At 41.4% G+C, this 16224-nt stretch overlaps 1 protein-coding gene across 2 annotated transcripts in view; it reads right to left on the minus strand.

Moving 5' to 3' along the window:
- RAB3C (RAB3C, member RAS oncogene family) overlaps positions 1–16224 on the minus strand; it is a 221319-nt gene that overhangs the window by 111469 nt on the left and 93626 nt on the right. For both annotated transcript variants that reach the window (XM_054032604.1, XM_054032603.1), the window contains exon 3: positions 12136–12254. In XM_054032604.1, the coding sequence (XP_053888579.1) occupies positions 12136–12254 (119 nt within the window). The remainder of the gene's footprint in view (positions 1–12135; positions 12255–16224) is intronic.

Consider the following 16224-nt stretch of genomic DNA (forward strand, 5'->3'; position numbering starts at 1 on the left):
CGGCTCGGCCCCCGAGCCCCCGGCCCGGCCCCGCATGTCCCGATTTTCCCGGACATGTCCGGCTTTTTGGGATTTCCCACCGGACGGGGATTTGGAGCCCAAAAAGCCGGACATGTCCGGGAAAATCCGGATGTATGGTAACCCTACCCATGATAAGTTTGGAGCTTTACAGGTCATTCTGATTCCTTCCCTTTACGGAAAGTGTGAAAATACTGAATGTTTTTACCAAATTTATGCACAAACAGCTGCATCAGGCTCTATTAAGTAGAGCTCACAAAAAAAACCAAACATTGTTAGCTGCAATTCAGATTCTAGCAGTTCAAAATGTTTGAGAGTCAGAGCAATAAAAATCAATATTTTACTTCCTCTTTACTGCTTTAACTTTTAGAAGCAATACATCCAGTCCCTAAAAGGACTGAAAAAAAATTTAAAAAAGTCTACTAAGACTGGATATTGGAAGCATATGCAATGGAAATAGAAGAGGGCTGATTTCTTTGTGGGACAGTTAGTTAAGAGATTAAAAAATTATCCTTAAAACTAACATACACATATTAAACCAAATAAAAACTAGCTATTTTGATCGATCTCAAAAGGTAATTGGAAGAGGGGAATCAATCAATGACAGTGTTTGAGGACTCCTGCAGGGATCTATTCTTGGCCCAGTGCTATTCAATATCTTTATCAATGTTCTGGAAGAAATAAAATAACTCTTGCTAAAGTTTGCAGATGACAGAAAAACTGGTGGAGAGGTAAGTAATGATAAGGACAAGTCAGTTATATAGGCCATTCTGGAACACTTGATAAACTGGAGCAAAGTGTGTTTTAGTATAGCAGAAAGAATTACCATACATCTAGAAACAGAGACTGGAAAGTAACAACTCTGAAAAGGATTTAGGAGTTATTGTGAACAAACAACTGAACATGTACTCTCTCAGGGTGATGCTAAGAAAGGCTAAACTAAGAAAGCTAATGTGATCACTGCTCAGCTAAGGCAGAGAAGTAGGGAGGTGCGATTACCTCCGTATTCTGCGCTTTAGTGAGACCATAATTGTGTGTTCAGAAGAGCCTCAAAAAATGCTGACTAACTGGAAAGGGTTCAGACAAGAGCTACAATTATTCAAGATCTGGAAGGTCTAATACAGAGAGACTAAAGACACTCATTCTATTTAGTTTACCCAAGAGAAGATTAAGAGGTGACTTGAGCATAGTCTACAAGTACCTACATGGGGAGAAGATTTCTGACAATAGAGTTGTCTTTACTTAGCAGACAGAGATACAACAAGATCCAATGGCTGGAAGCTGAAGCTTGACAAATTGAGATTAGAAATTTTAGCAGTGAGGTAATTAGCCATTGGAACAACTGACATAGGGATGCGGTGGGTTTTCCATTATTTGAAATCCTTAAATCAAGATTGGATTTTTTTTTTTAAATATCTGTAGCAATTATTGCAGGAATTACTCGGTGAAATTCTAAGGCCTCTGTTAGGCAAGAGACTAGACTAGGTAATCATAAGAGTTCCTCCTGGACTTAAAAAATAAAAGCATGAATACCAAAAAAGTCAACACAAATACTTTTAATTTGGGTGATTTGTATTTGGTGGCTGTTATTTTTATGTAACAAATAATTTGACCATAGAGTCAGCCAGTAGCTAAAATGCTAAAAATGGGGGGCAAAAATGGAACTAAGGTACTCTGATACCACTGTAATGAACACAGTATTATTATTACTAGTAGTAGATATTGTTATTACTAGTAGTAGTACATATAGTTATAGTTTGGGATCCCATTGTGTTAGGTGCTGTACAAACATGGAACAAAAAAAATGGTCCCTATGACAAAAAGCTTACAAGAAATAAAAGTAGGTATAAATGCCTACATAGCTAAAAGAGTGGAGTACAATATGTTGGTTCCAATGTTTTTATGAATCTGGAAAGGATGTTCTGTTTGGCTTCTGACTAGATGAACTAAACAAAAATTTTTTGGCATACTGTACAGTGGTTGTATAGATTTTATAGACAGGATATTTTTTTAATGGCAACCAGTATAACATTTATCAACAGCTTCAGTACCACATGATATAGGAAATAAATGTAGTAATTCTGATACCATAGTTTTGCAGCTGTTGGCAAATGCTGAATATTTAATGCCATCCACTGTATTTGCATCTCCATGTCCTTTTACATATTTTAAAAAAGAAACATGGGTGGATAAGATATTAATTGAAAAAAACAAAGAGTTGTCAAAGCTTTTCTTGAGAATTAAACTAAATGTGAGGACTGCTCTGACAAAACAAGAATTGACCTAACCCTCCTCTCAAACCTCTACCAAACTTTCTGATTCTCCAAACAGATTCTAGTTAGGTTAAAAAAACAACACACCACTTTTGATATTCCCCTTAGTTTTCATGCACCTCTGTCTGATTTCAGTTTGGAAAAGGAGGGGAAATACATACATTCTTGGTGTGTGTGAGATCTAGCTGAAATTTGTATTTCTATGAGATTTCTAGCTAAACTTGCAGTCCAAAAATGTTTCATGTGTTGTATTAGATTACAAGACAGTTGTGAAGAGGATCCCATTTCTAAAAATAAAAATCTCTGTCCTAGGGATTGCATCTTTTGGGGTATGGCAGTTGATCTGTTGTTATAAACAAGAGGGTTCAAACAGATTTTCAGGTGAGAAAAAACAGCATTTTACCAGAGTACATCAGCCTCAGAACAGATTGCTCATACGAGAGCATCATCTAGGTCCAAATTTTACACTGAACTCCTTTATCAAATGCTCAGACTAGGGTGACCAGATGTCCCGATTTTATAGGGACAGTCCCGATTTTTGGATTTTACTTATATAGGCTCCTATTACCCCCCACCCCCGTCCCGATTTTTCACATTTGCTGTCTGGTCACCCTAGCTCAGACACATACATTGTCCTTAATATATTGACTTTTCCAATTAAAAGCATGAGGTCAATGGCATTTGTGCCTGAGCAAGGACTCTGAAAGGGCTGCAGAATCTGTATGAACTGGCAGTATTGCCTCTAAAGCTCATCCATCTCACTAGAAAGCATTTAGGAAGTTCAAAAAGCCTTTAAAGGTTTCTTTGTTTAGCTTTTTGCACTTTGTTACTGCAGCACTGATGCCCAAAGCCTTCTCTAACTTTCCTGACTGACAGGAGCAGGCTGCAGTTTTATGAGTACTACCAGTGTGGGAGCCTGGGCTAATCAACAATAATGATTGCTTCCATTTCACAGCTGATAAAGTTGAGATCAGGGGCAGCAGCCATACACAAGAGAAAAGAAGACAAACAAGCCCATGCCACCTCCTGACAAGGGAGATGCTTTGGCAGTCTGCCACAGCTATCACCACCCAGTCCATGGACCAGCCCTTCCAAGCTCCTTATCATGCTCACCCCACATGCCCACTGAGTGTCTGCACTTGCTGCCAACAGTCTCGAGAGAGATTGGCTAAGAAACAATTTAAAAACATATTCCACAAACACCTTAAACTCTGCAGCTTTTAACTTATTTTCTAGCTGTATTCTACAGTGATTTCTCTTTTCTTTCAGTGGCATGCTTGGGTATTGCTAACTTAGAAGTGGCAGAATGGCAAACAGCAGATGCAGAGCGTGGGAAAACATTCAGGCAGAGAAATATATAAATAAATAATTTATTCTGTGCACTTACTGTATAAATAGCTTTTTATTTGGGGAACTCAGGTAAGCGTTCTCCCTAACTGCTTTGAGTCAGAGAAGTTCCCCTTCTGTCTGGGGATCTCAAAGCACTTTACACATATTAATGATTTAAGCTTCATATCACCCCAAGAGATAGGCAAATATTGTATTTCCATGTAACACGTGGTAAAACCAAAGCACAGAAAAATACAGTGCATATAATCAGCTGGGCATCACCCTTCTGCAGGTACAAGTCTGTTTGTTAAAAACTTGAATAATCACATTTCTATCAGCAATTTCTCTGCAGGCAAAAAAACCCAACAAACAAACACACACCAGACACAAGTTTTATGTCTGCAAAATTACATCTTCAAAAGGGGAGTTGGACCTTAGCCTAGCTGCACATATACTACAAAGTGACTGGCTCAAGGTCAACAGGAAGCTGTTGCAGACTTAGGATCTCCTGACCTAAATCCCTTGGCTTTCTGTCTTGTGTCTTAACCGTAAGGCCATGCTTCCTCCCCTGAATGTGCAAGGCAGTATGGAAACAAAAGGAGGCAGAGCAAGGAGAAGCCAAGAGAGATGTGGCATAAAGGTAAAATAGGATGTGAGCATGTGTAGTGATTGACACTACTACATTCTGTTACCTGTACAGCACCATACTGGTGCATAGCACTTTACAGACAATTAAAAATGGTAGATCCCTCAAGAGTCTGTGGAACAGCATTTACAGCATGTCATGTAGGGCAAAGCGATTCACAGATTTCAGATAACACATAGCACTACATCATCTGACGAAATGGGTATTCACCCACAAAAGCTTATGCTCCAATATGTCTGTTAGCATACGAGGTGCCACAGGACTCTGCCACTTTTTACATAGCACTACTTATCCCTCACCAAATACAATTATACCACTACCACCAAGATTGCTCAATGCTTGGCTGAGATCAGCTCATGAATGAAGAATAGCTTGTTGAAGCTGAAGCGAAGCAAAAGAGAGGTTATGCTGGTGAGCAGAGGAAGGCTCTCTAAGGTAGGGTTACCATATTTCAGCAAGAAAAAAAGAGGACGGGAGGAGCCCCGCCCTAGCCCCTCCCACTTCCCACCCCCCCAGAACCCCCAACCCTCCCCCCGTTCCTTGTCCCCTGACTGCCCCCTCCTGGGACCCCTGCCCCTAACTGCCCCCCAGGACTCCACTCCCTATCTAAGCCTCCCTGCCTCTTGTCCCCTGACTGCCCCAACCCTTATCCACACCCCCACCCCCAGACAGACCCCTGGGACTCCCACGCCCCATCCAACCACTCCCCACCCCCTGACAGCCCCCCCCCAGAACTCCCAACCCATCTAAACCCCTCTGCTCCCTGTCCCCTGACTGCTCCGATCCATCTCCCCACCCCTGCCACCTGACAGCCCCCCCCAGAACTCCCAAACACTCCCCCCTGCTCCTTGTCCCCTGACTGCCCCCTCCTGGGACCCCTGCTCCTAACTGCCCTCCAGAACCCCACCCCTACCTAAGACTCCCTGTTCCTTGTCCCCTAACTGCCCCCTCCTAAGACCCCCCCCAACTGCCCCCCAGGACCCTACCCCCTACCTGTACCCTGACTGCCCAAAACTTTCTCCACTCCCCCCAAAAAGCCCCCCCCCCGTTTCTTGACTGCCACCTCCAGAACCTTCCTGCCCCCTGACCTCCTTACCCTGCTGCTCAGAACAGAGTGTTGGGCTCTGTGCAGCCGAGCCGGACACGTGGCTGAGCTCCCCAGCACAACAAAACCCGGTCTGGCCCTGCACAGTGCTGCCGGATTGGGCTGCAAGGGAGCTGCCAGCTCAGAATGCAGGGCGGATCCGGCTCCTCTACAGCTGCTCCTGAGTCCAGCCCGGGACTTCCCTGCAGCCCTCCCAGCCACTCGCTCTGCTCTGTGGGGGGGAAATCCCGGACATTGTGAGTGCTTTACAAATTCCCCCCGGACGCTATTTTTAGCACAAAAAGGAGGACATGTCCGGGTAAATCCGGACGAATGGTAACCCTATCTAAGGAGTTCAGTCCACAGTTTAAAAGTGCTCCTAGATTCCTTGCTGATGCTAATCTCTCGCCTACCAGCATCCATGTCTGCATATTTTCTACCATTTCTGGTTGGCTAGGAGACTCCATTCTATCCTAGTGGACAATGGCCTGGCCTCAGTTATACATTCCTTTCTCACCTCCCACCTGAACTACAGCAGTGCAATATATGTGGGTACAAAGCCCTCAGCCTTTAAGAACACTTAAGTACAGAACACTGTGGAGTTTCTGTTGTAAGGATGTTGATCTCAAAGGCCCAAAGAGTTAAAGGTGTTTAATGTTGGACAATGAAAGTTTATAAATAGTGAGAGCTAGATTCCAGGTTCTTTTGAACAGAGGCCTTGTTTTAACGGTTACTTGGGAAACACAAAAACATTCATTCAAATGAAAAGTTTGATTAAACAAAAGAAAGAACAAGAAATCAAAACAGGCATTTATATTGAAACTGAGGTTGAGTGATTATGCAAAACAAACTTAGACATAACCTTTAAAGTTTCTCTCCTTTGGGAGGCAAAATGTCACTCATTTTTCAGAACAACCTTTCTTTGATGAAAAGGAAAGGGTTAATTTTACTCTGCTGTTACAGAGGGTATTTACTTATCCCGTTCTTAACGGATGGACAGACAAACACAAGGTGGGGGAGAGACAGGTTGGAACAGATGGATGAAATGTGGCTTTTGTTGATGTTTTTAGAACACTGGACTGCTGATTAGTTATAAGTGGTTGCTTTTGGCTGGCAAGTCGACCATGACACCTACTACTTGGTGTGATGGGTTGGATCATAGAAACCCCCTTGGGAGCTGCCACCTGATGTGCAGACTACCTCCGCTCCTGTTTTCCCTGCCAGCTCAGGACTACAGCACCCTGTCTTGCTGAGCCAGACACTCCCGTCTGCTCCAACACAGACCCAGGATCTGAATCACTTGTCCCAGAGCTGCAAGTTCACCTGAAAACAGCTCACAGAAGTGTGCTTGTCTTTAGCACTCAGATGCCCAAATTCCCAATGGGGTCTAAACCCAGATAAATCCATTTTACCCTGCATAAAGCTTATGCAGAGTAAACTCATAAATTGTTCGCCTCTATAACACTGATAGAGAGATATGCACAGTTGTTTGCTCCCCCAGGTATTAATACACACTCTAAGTAAATTACTAAATAAAAAGTGATTCTATTAAATACAGAAAATAGGATAAGTGGTTCCAAGTGGTAATAGGCAGAACAAAGTAAGTCACCAAGCAAAATAAAATAAAATGCACAAATCTATGTCTAATCAAACTGAATACAGATAATCTCACCTTCAGAGATGTTTCAGTAAGTTTTTTTTCAGGCTGGACACCTTCCACGCCTCAGCACAATTCTTTCCCCGGTACAGCTCTTGTTCCAGCTCAGGTGATAGCTAGGGGATCTTCATGATGGCTCTTCTCGCCCTTTGTTCTCTTCCACCCCTTTTTATATCTTTTGCATAAGGCCAGAACCCTTTGTCCCTCTGGGTTTCCACCCCGCCCCCCCACTGGAAAAGCACCAGGTTAAATATGGATTCCAGTTCAGGTGACATGATCACATGTCACTGCAAGACTTCATTGCCCACTTGCCAGCACACACATATACAGGAAGACTAACAGGTAAACACAGCCATCTGCAGACAATGGCCCTGGTTAATGGGAGTCATCAAGATTCCAAACCATCATTAATGGCCCACACTTTACATAATTACAATAGGCCCTCAGAGTTATGTTTTATATTTCTAGTTTTAGATACAAGAGTGGTACATTTCTACAAATAGGATGATCACACTCAGTAGATTATGAGCTTTGTAATGATACCTTACAAGAGACCTTTTGCACGAAGCATATCCCAGTTGCATTATATTCACTTATTATCATGTTTTTATAAAACCATATAGACTGCACAACGTCACACTTGGATCCTGGTTTACATTCTGTTCAGGGATGTCATCTGATTGGATCTTTTCTTCTTAGCAGCGGTGACATAGCACATCTGGTGAAGACACATTACATCAATGGGAGAGCGCTCTCCTGTCAACGTAATTACTCTACCTCAACGAGAGGCAGAAGCTATGTTGGCGGGAGGGAGAGCGTCTCCTGTCATCATAGCATGGTGTAGATACTGCTTTAAGTCAATGTAGCTTACGTTGCTCAAGAGGGTGGCTTTTCCTACACCACTGAGCAATGTAACTTACATCGACTTAAGTGGTAGTGTGGACAAGCCCTTAGACAAGGCAGGATGACTACAGCAAGTTGACTTCAGTATTTGATCAAAAGCTAGGAGAGTGTGAGATAGAATAGAAGGAAAGAAAGTTGGGGGTGGAAGGGATATAACACAATAAGAGAAGGGAAGACAATAAGGCTCTTATGTGCCTTTTCAGTGCTGGCAGTTAGATAACCCTATCCATGGGCTGAGGATTGGATGTCATTATAATAGGATGACTTCAGCACTCTCAGGTAAAAACAAAGTTCTTTAAACAAGATTAAGGCACCTGGCATTCCTCTCAGGTAGAAAGTCCTTTAGATGTGTTGAGTTGCAGAGCTGGCAGTTTGGGGGATGCGTTGGGATGCAAGGTGGGATGGGCGATGAGAGAGAGAGAGCGCGCTGATCTGAATTAATCTGAACAGAATTCAGGATGTCCTTTTTCAAAGTCTCTTTTTAAGGAACCCCAAATGGGGAAAAGTGGGCATAATAGTTTCTCTCGCTCATTTTGTCCACCAATTAGGCCTAATATGCATCTGACCAGTTTTGTTCTATTAATTTCCGATTCCACATCTTCTGTTTTTACCAGCCATAATATTAACAGTCTTTGGATTATATCAACATGGCCTTTTTGGTTTAAACTAATCCAGCTTCTTTTGTCCGGTTTTTTTGTGCTTGTTACAACATTCAATGCTGTAAACAACATGACCTATTTTTCATGGTTATTGTAATATCTGATAAATTTTCATGTACTTTTTACATTTGAGCTTACAATGGAGATACACCTTGTAGGCCCAATTGTCACATCAATGTCTCCTCAACAAACACAGGCTATCATGAGCACATCACACCTGTCCTTCACACTATACTGGCTTCCTGTAGAATATCTAATCAAGTTAAAGGGCTCAGTTCTTATCTTCAATGTGCTCATTGGCCTGCACTGAGCACTTCTAAAAGATAGACTAAAGCTCTCAGATTTAGACTGTGGCAGACAACTCCACTACTCTGGCATTATGGAACTTTCTGACATAAAGGTAAAGTTTGTCTATGTGACAGATAAAGCTTTCTTAGGGTCTGGTGTCAGACTGTGGAACAAACTCCCCCAGAAACTAAGGACCATCACAAATCAGTCACTGCCTACCACAGCAAGTGCTAGAGGCTCTTCTTTGACCTTGCCTTCTCTAATATAAACACATAGCAAGCACGTACATAAAACAAAACAAAAACCTCACAACACTGCACTGCACACACAATTCTCTTCCCGGGGAGAGGATAAGAGGGAAAGAAGAAACCGCAGGTGACAGATACTAATCATGTCACTTACTGCAATACTGGAAGGTACTCGGATACTGCGTGATGAGGGTGGTATAAGAACCAAAATAGACTAGATAAGATGATACAAGGTTAACCTTAGTTCCCCTTTTGGATCAGATTTATCTAAGAAATTCTTTAATTTGGATTCTTGCCTGCTTTCTGGGCAACAGAGATCTCACACTGAGTCCTTGCAACCTCTAGCATGAAAAAGATCATGTTTACTATTTGTACCCACTTCCTACATTAAAGACAGAAAAGTGTTTGCTTAGTATTTGCACCCAGGAAACCAGAAAATTACTGCCTGTTGTTGGAGATCAAAGTACCAAACAGAGACCATCCTCCAGGGTGGAAAATAGTTCTAGTTTTACACATTTGGCAATGATGTACTATAGGATATAGGGTGAAACCTACTCCACAGGCACTAAGTTTTTGAGCCTTATGTTGATACAGTGAAGTGAAATTCACCTCCCAATTCACTGCACTGGGGTAGTGGCACCAGCCCTTGAAGCCAGCTGTTCAGGTTACTGAGGCCCTGTGTAAATGCAGAAGTGTGGCCCCTCCTGCCTTAGTGTGTCCCCAGCCTGCATGACCTTCTGAGCTAGCCTACACAAGGCTAGTGCTGAGAACTTCCTCAAGTAAAACTTGCAGTGCAGATGAAATAGAAGCTCTTTCCAACCCATTTGGATTTTCAAATGCTATGCAACTGAGAAAACACCACAGAAGATGAAATGACCATGACACTGATTGTAATTTGCTTTAGTTTTTTGGAACAGAGAGGATTTAAAGTAGATAACCAGGGGTAAAATTTTCATGAGGGAGTTGAAAGAGATTCTTTCCCCATAATGCCCCTAGAGGCACAGGCACTGACTTCCCCTCTTTCCCGTGGGTGCTCGACCCTCCCTCTGCCTGTCTCCACTCCACCCCTTCCATGAGGGGCCCCCACCCCGTCTCTTCCCACCCCTGCCCTGCCCCCATTCCAACTCCTTCCCCAAATCCCCGCCCCGGCCCTGCCTCCTCCCATCCTCCTCCCCTGAGCGTGCCACATTCCCACTCCTCTACCTCCCTCTCGGAGTACGCTAATGCTGCCAAACAGCTGTTTGGCGGCGGCCGAGTGGGAAACGCTGGGAGGTAGGCAGAGAAGCGGGGACCCAGCGCACTCAGGGGAGGAGGAGGAGCGGGAGGTTGGCTGCCAGTAGATGCAGAGCACCCACTAATTTTTCCCCGTGGGTGCTCCAGCCCCGGAGCACCCACAGAGTCGGCACCTATGCCTAGAGGTGATTCACACAAATTTCCCATTACAATCCAATAAGAAAAGGTATGAATGTTCAAGAAAGAGCCAGAGATATCCTGACACATTATAGATATGATTATTGATGGGGAACAGGATAGATTCTTGGTTCCAACTACAAAATGATTGAGACTCATAAGCAGAATTCTGCTTTGAATTACACCCCAATGAAATGCCACAGAAATTGCCTAACAATGACGGTACCATAACTAATAGAAAATTTTGCTTGTCCTATTCCATCTAGAGGCATAACACTAGGATAGCAGTGGCGAGTAAATGAGGTTAACAGAACATTGATAGAAAAATAAATCAGAAGACAAGCTCCATAACTGGTATCACTGTTTTCTTCAGAGCATTCACATTGTAGAACGTCCAAGTGCTGCCCTTACCAGCTAGCCTACATGCTAATACACTATTTCACTTAGTTCTATGAAATAAACTATGGAAAGCAAAAGTGCAAGTGTTAAATTATTAATCAACCCCCCAGAAAACGTTGTGATTGTGATAAATTATATGTAGGGCTCCATATCTGTCACCAAGTCATGGATTCTATGACTTTCTGTGGCCCCCTGGGCTAGCTGCACTGGCTGCAGCTCAGGCGGCCCCCGGGGCCAACCACACCAGCTGCTGCTTCGGTGGTCCCCAGGCAGCTAACCCTGGGGACTGCCTGAGCAGTGGCCAGTGCGGCTGGCCCTGGGGACCACCCAAGCAGCAGTCCTGGGGTGGTGGGAGCAGACGCAGATTGGCAGCCCCCCCAGTGGTGGTCGTGGGGATGGCTGGAGCACTGGTGGGTGGGCAGCCCCTGGCAGCTGGTGCCCCTGGCCTTGGCAGTATTAACAGAATATTGATAGAACAATAAATCAGAAGAAAAAGCTCCACAAAATTAAGGCTATGATTTTGTCAGAAGTATTTATAGTACAAGTCTCGGACAGGTCACAGGCCATGATTTTTTGTTCATGGCCCATGACCTGTCCGTGACTTTTACTAAAAATACCCATGACTAAGTCGTAGCCTTAATTTTATTCAACAGGTCCTAAAGCATTCATTGTGTTTTCTCAAAACAAAACTAAAAGCTATCTTTTGGGCAAAGGACAATGACAAGTCTGAAAAACAGAAGGCAATGCTTCACTTAAGTACAGGCGAGTCTCATCTTACATGGGGGTTCCATTCCGCGGGTAGCGCGTAAAGCGAAAACCGCGTATAGTCAAAATTACATTGAGTTGAATGGCGGGCGGAATTGCCCACACTACAAGTACAGTATTAAAATGGTTATTTTTCTTTTGTTTTTTGTTTTTGCCGACTGCGTAAAGCTGAAATCGCGCATGTTAAATGCACGTAAGATGCGACAGACCTGTAATAATTACATGCCTTCTCTTCTCCGATTCCGGAGTCATTCATGGGCCATTTTCTGCAATGTGACTCGAGAAACCTCAAAATCAAATGTACATTGACAAGATGTAAATTAGTATTTGAGCTGACCAGGGTTGGAGAATTGTTTCCTGAAATGGTTCACATCGTAACAGCAAGCAACAGCAGTAGTAAAGTGGTGATCAAATACTCTGTAGCTGACCTTAGTTCTAGTGCCAAGTTTTACTTACCAGTCTTGCACAGCATTGAAGGATTCTTCATTCGTGATGTCATACATTAAAATGAATCCCATTGCACCCCGGTAATAGGCTGTGGTAATTGTCCTATATCTCTCCTGACCTGCCGTGTCCTAAAACAACAAAAATTATCTTTTATATAAATGTTACCTTGTCAAGTGATTTGTATCTTTCTGAAAATCAGAAGTGAACTCTGAAAAACTTTCATCTTCACACCTTTGAAATTCCATTCAAATCACTGGGCAGCTTTTTGTTCTTTTTTTTAAAGAGATGAAGGATTGTCCTGTTGTTAAGGCACTAGCCTGGGACTTAGGAGATCTTGGTACTACTCCTAACTTTCCTACTCAATTCACCTGTGTCTCAGTCTCCCACCTGTAAAATGGGGATAATACTTCCATTCACACAGCCTTTGTCTACCATGTCCATTTACATTGCAAGCTCTTTGGGAAAGGGACTGTCACTTATTATGCTAATATAGAGTGCCCAATTTTGGTTAAGGTTTTAAGGTTCTACTTTAATAAAAATTTTAACAATAATAATTAAAATATATTACAGGAAATAATATAATCATTCTGTTTCAAAATAATACTTATTTGCATTTTTAAAGTCCCCAAATGTATTCTTAAATCTTGCAGAAATAGAACGTTTTAGTGAAATTCCATCAAACAATGTCCAGTATGAACTTTTACTACAGCTATTGTATCAATGACTGCAGAGGACTTACGTTAACTCTGGTTTGTTTTTTAAACAACCGCTGTAAGAGAATTATATCATTGCAAAATTTTAATAGTACAAAAATTTATTTTTGCTAGAACATGGAAAGGACTACTTCAGCTGTAGAAGAAAACTGACAAAAATGACAAATGTGTTAATTGGAATATTTTCTAAAATAGTTCATATGGTACAAATAGTACCACATCATTAGAGAAAATATATTTAAATGAGTGTTCTTTTCTGCATGTACATCAATCATCCTACAAAGAAAGAAGAAATTAAATTCCACCCACTGCATAAACCAATTATAAGATCATTAAAAAAAAAAAGAAAAAAGTAACAGAGCTGATTACCATTCACAAACAATTTCTTAGGCAGAACACTAGGAGGAAATTCAGGTCAGATTACAGTCACTATAACCTAGATTTAGTTTTAATGACCTTGCACTGAAAATAAGCATAGAAAGCTAGTGCCTGATACACCTCTTATTTACCTAGATTTACACTAGAGTAACCCCACAACTTCAGCAAAGTTACTCCTGATTTACACCAGCATGAGAGAAGAATCAGGCCTTTGATGTAGACATACAATTTCCCATGATACTTCATTGTTCTAGACATCCTGGCTTCATGCACTAGAACTTATCTATCATAGGCTAGCAGTGTCCATAGAGCACAGTCCTTACTAGCTCTCAGGGTGTAGATCGCAACAGGAAAAGTACGCCACTGAGAAGTACACCAGCATAAATCAGGAGTACTTCCAGTGAGGTCTAAAAAGTGTGTAAAATTGCAATTCCTCACGTTTTGGGTTTGTTCTCAAAGTTCAGAGATGAACTCATAGGATTGGGAAACTCATGAGAACTGAATTTAATAAAAGGTTTGCATGAACTGCAGCAAACAAAAACCATGGAGTTTCATGGAGCTCTGTTTTATAGCTCTACTGATATGTGTGTTCATTTGTCACAGTGTCAAACACAATGCTGTACCATTCCCACATTAGCCCAATGAAACTTTTAATGGTTCCTAATCAGTTGTAAGAGTCAACAGAAATGAGAATACTATTAAGAGGGCCACATGTAGGCATCTGAAAACTAGAAAATTCAGTTTTATTTATGGTCACCCATCTATACCATATGCTGAAAACTCATTTTAGAAACATTGCTTTCTGTACACATCAATGTAAAATTAGAGATGGGTCCATGCCAAAGACTCAGATCTGACAGCTCTCAAACATTGGGCCACTTCTGATCTTCATGAACTTTGCAACTGGTTCCTATATCCATAAATGACTACAAAAAAGTCCAGATCCAAAACAGCATACTCTACCTTAAATCTGGCAAAGCTTAAATCCAGATCTGCAGCTGAGGTCCATCTTTATGTAAAATTAATTATCCAAAAACTTTAGTCCATTTGTTTCTCTCTCTTTCTTTAAACATATTTCAGTTTTGACACAGCTGAGAAAGCCTAAACCAATGTACAGTAAGGGTACGGTATACTTACCGCCAGGTTCGGCGGTAAGCAATCGATCTTCTGGGATTGATTTATTGCGTCCTGTCTAGATGTGATAAATCGATCCCGGAAGTGCTCGCCGTCGACGCCGGTACTCCTGCTCTGCGAGAGGAGTACGCAGAGTCGACGGGGGGAGCCTGCCTGCCGCGTGTGGACCCGCAGTAAGTACCTTGTAGTTCGAACTAAGGTACTTCGACTTCAGCTACATTATTCATGTAGCTGAAGTTGCATATCTTAGTTCGAACTGGGGGGGTTAGTGTGGACCAGCCCTAAGGCTCTAAAATACTGGCTATGAAGGTATCAAAATCTTGGATACAGAGCTTACTGTCTTGGTGTCTTATAACTAGAATTTTTCACTATATGATCTGAAGACAGGTTTTAGTGTGAATCACCTGCAGCAAAATAATATTTTCTCCTGCTTGTCAGACTAATATATTTCCCCCTATACAAATCTCAGGTTGACAGACAGACAGATAGTCACTATCAAAAAGTGTCTGGATTCCATATCTATTCTGGACAGTAATTGCTGTAGGGCAGACTTTTACTCTAATAGTAAATAAAGGGAATTAAGCCAATAAAACTATGGGAAATTAAAACCTTTTCTATGAAAGAAATATAAGAAAACTGCTTAAACATGAAGGAAATAAGGTGATATTCCTTCCTCCAATAATGATGGATACCTTGACTTTCTTGCTTGGCTGAGGGATACAATTATGCCTTCATACTTCTTATTTAGCAGGCACATGTTGAAAAGACTAGCTGGCTTATGATACCTTTAGAAAGTACAAGAAGCCAACACAATCAAGTCCAAGTCCCAATTGGAGACTACCATAAAATATATATTTGCTGCTATTACTAATAAGTAGCAAATAGTAGTAGTAAATACTAGTAAATAAAGTAGACTCCCATAATTTCCTCAGTCTAAATTTTTGAAAGCAAAGAGGTCTTCCCCTCCTGTAGCCTCATGATGTGTAGGCAAATTTACTTTTAAGTATATATGCCATATAATGAAACCACAGTTGGCTTTGGAAATTGATATTGATACCTCCTTGATCACAAGAGGCATGGAATAAGATTTAGGGGAATACTTACACTGCAATTTGGTCATCTCTATTCTCCAATCTTCCTCCTTTACTATGGTGGAATGTACTCTGGATTCTACTTCAGATGCACAAAACTGCCCTACCAATGACTCTGATTATATTATGTGATAACTGGTCCTGTTATGCACATCATGTTACAGCATCCTTCCACCTAATTATTCTGCAACCAAGATAATTTAGTCTTTTAACAAAGAACTCATTTAACACTAGTTAGAAGAATGTCATTGCTCATTTCCAAATCAGCAATTTACAGTATTTGCACATACAGTATTTATACTGGAAATGTTTTTAATATGCTATTAACTTTAGCCATTATAAAAATCCTGCAACACTGGAAGTCTTATATACAACCGTTATATTCCTTTAGAACTACTGAAACGATTCACTTCATACTTGATTTGTTTCATATAGTTCATTGAAATTTAAAAATCAAGCCAATTATTACTGCCATTATTTTACTATATGTGAAGTTGCAAATTAAATTCCAGTTTACATAATGGTACATTATACACGGTGTTACATGCCAAATAATTTATAATCCTAGAAAGAGATCAAATTATAAGGCATACACATAAGGAGGCAGGTTGAGCCTTGAATCTTAATTCTGTATTGGCTTACTTTTAAGAGTTTCTTTTCTCAATCTTAACATTTAATTAAGAATTGGGTATACCTTATAGTCCATTAAAAAAAACAGTAGGCACAAAAATGCTGCAAGAAGACACATGCTCAATGCAGAGAGAATATTCAGAGAATAATGC

The sequence above is a fragment of the Malaclemys terrapin genome, chromosome 6, assembly GCF_027887155.1.
Source record: "Malaclemys terrapin pileata isolate rMalTer1 chromosome 6, rMalTer1.hap1, whole genome shotgun sequence".
NCBI classification, from domain to species: Eukaryota; Metazoa; Chordata; order Testudines; family Emydidae; genus Malaclemys; species Malaclemys terrapin.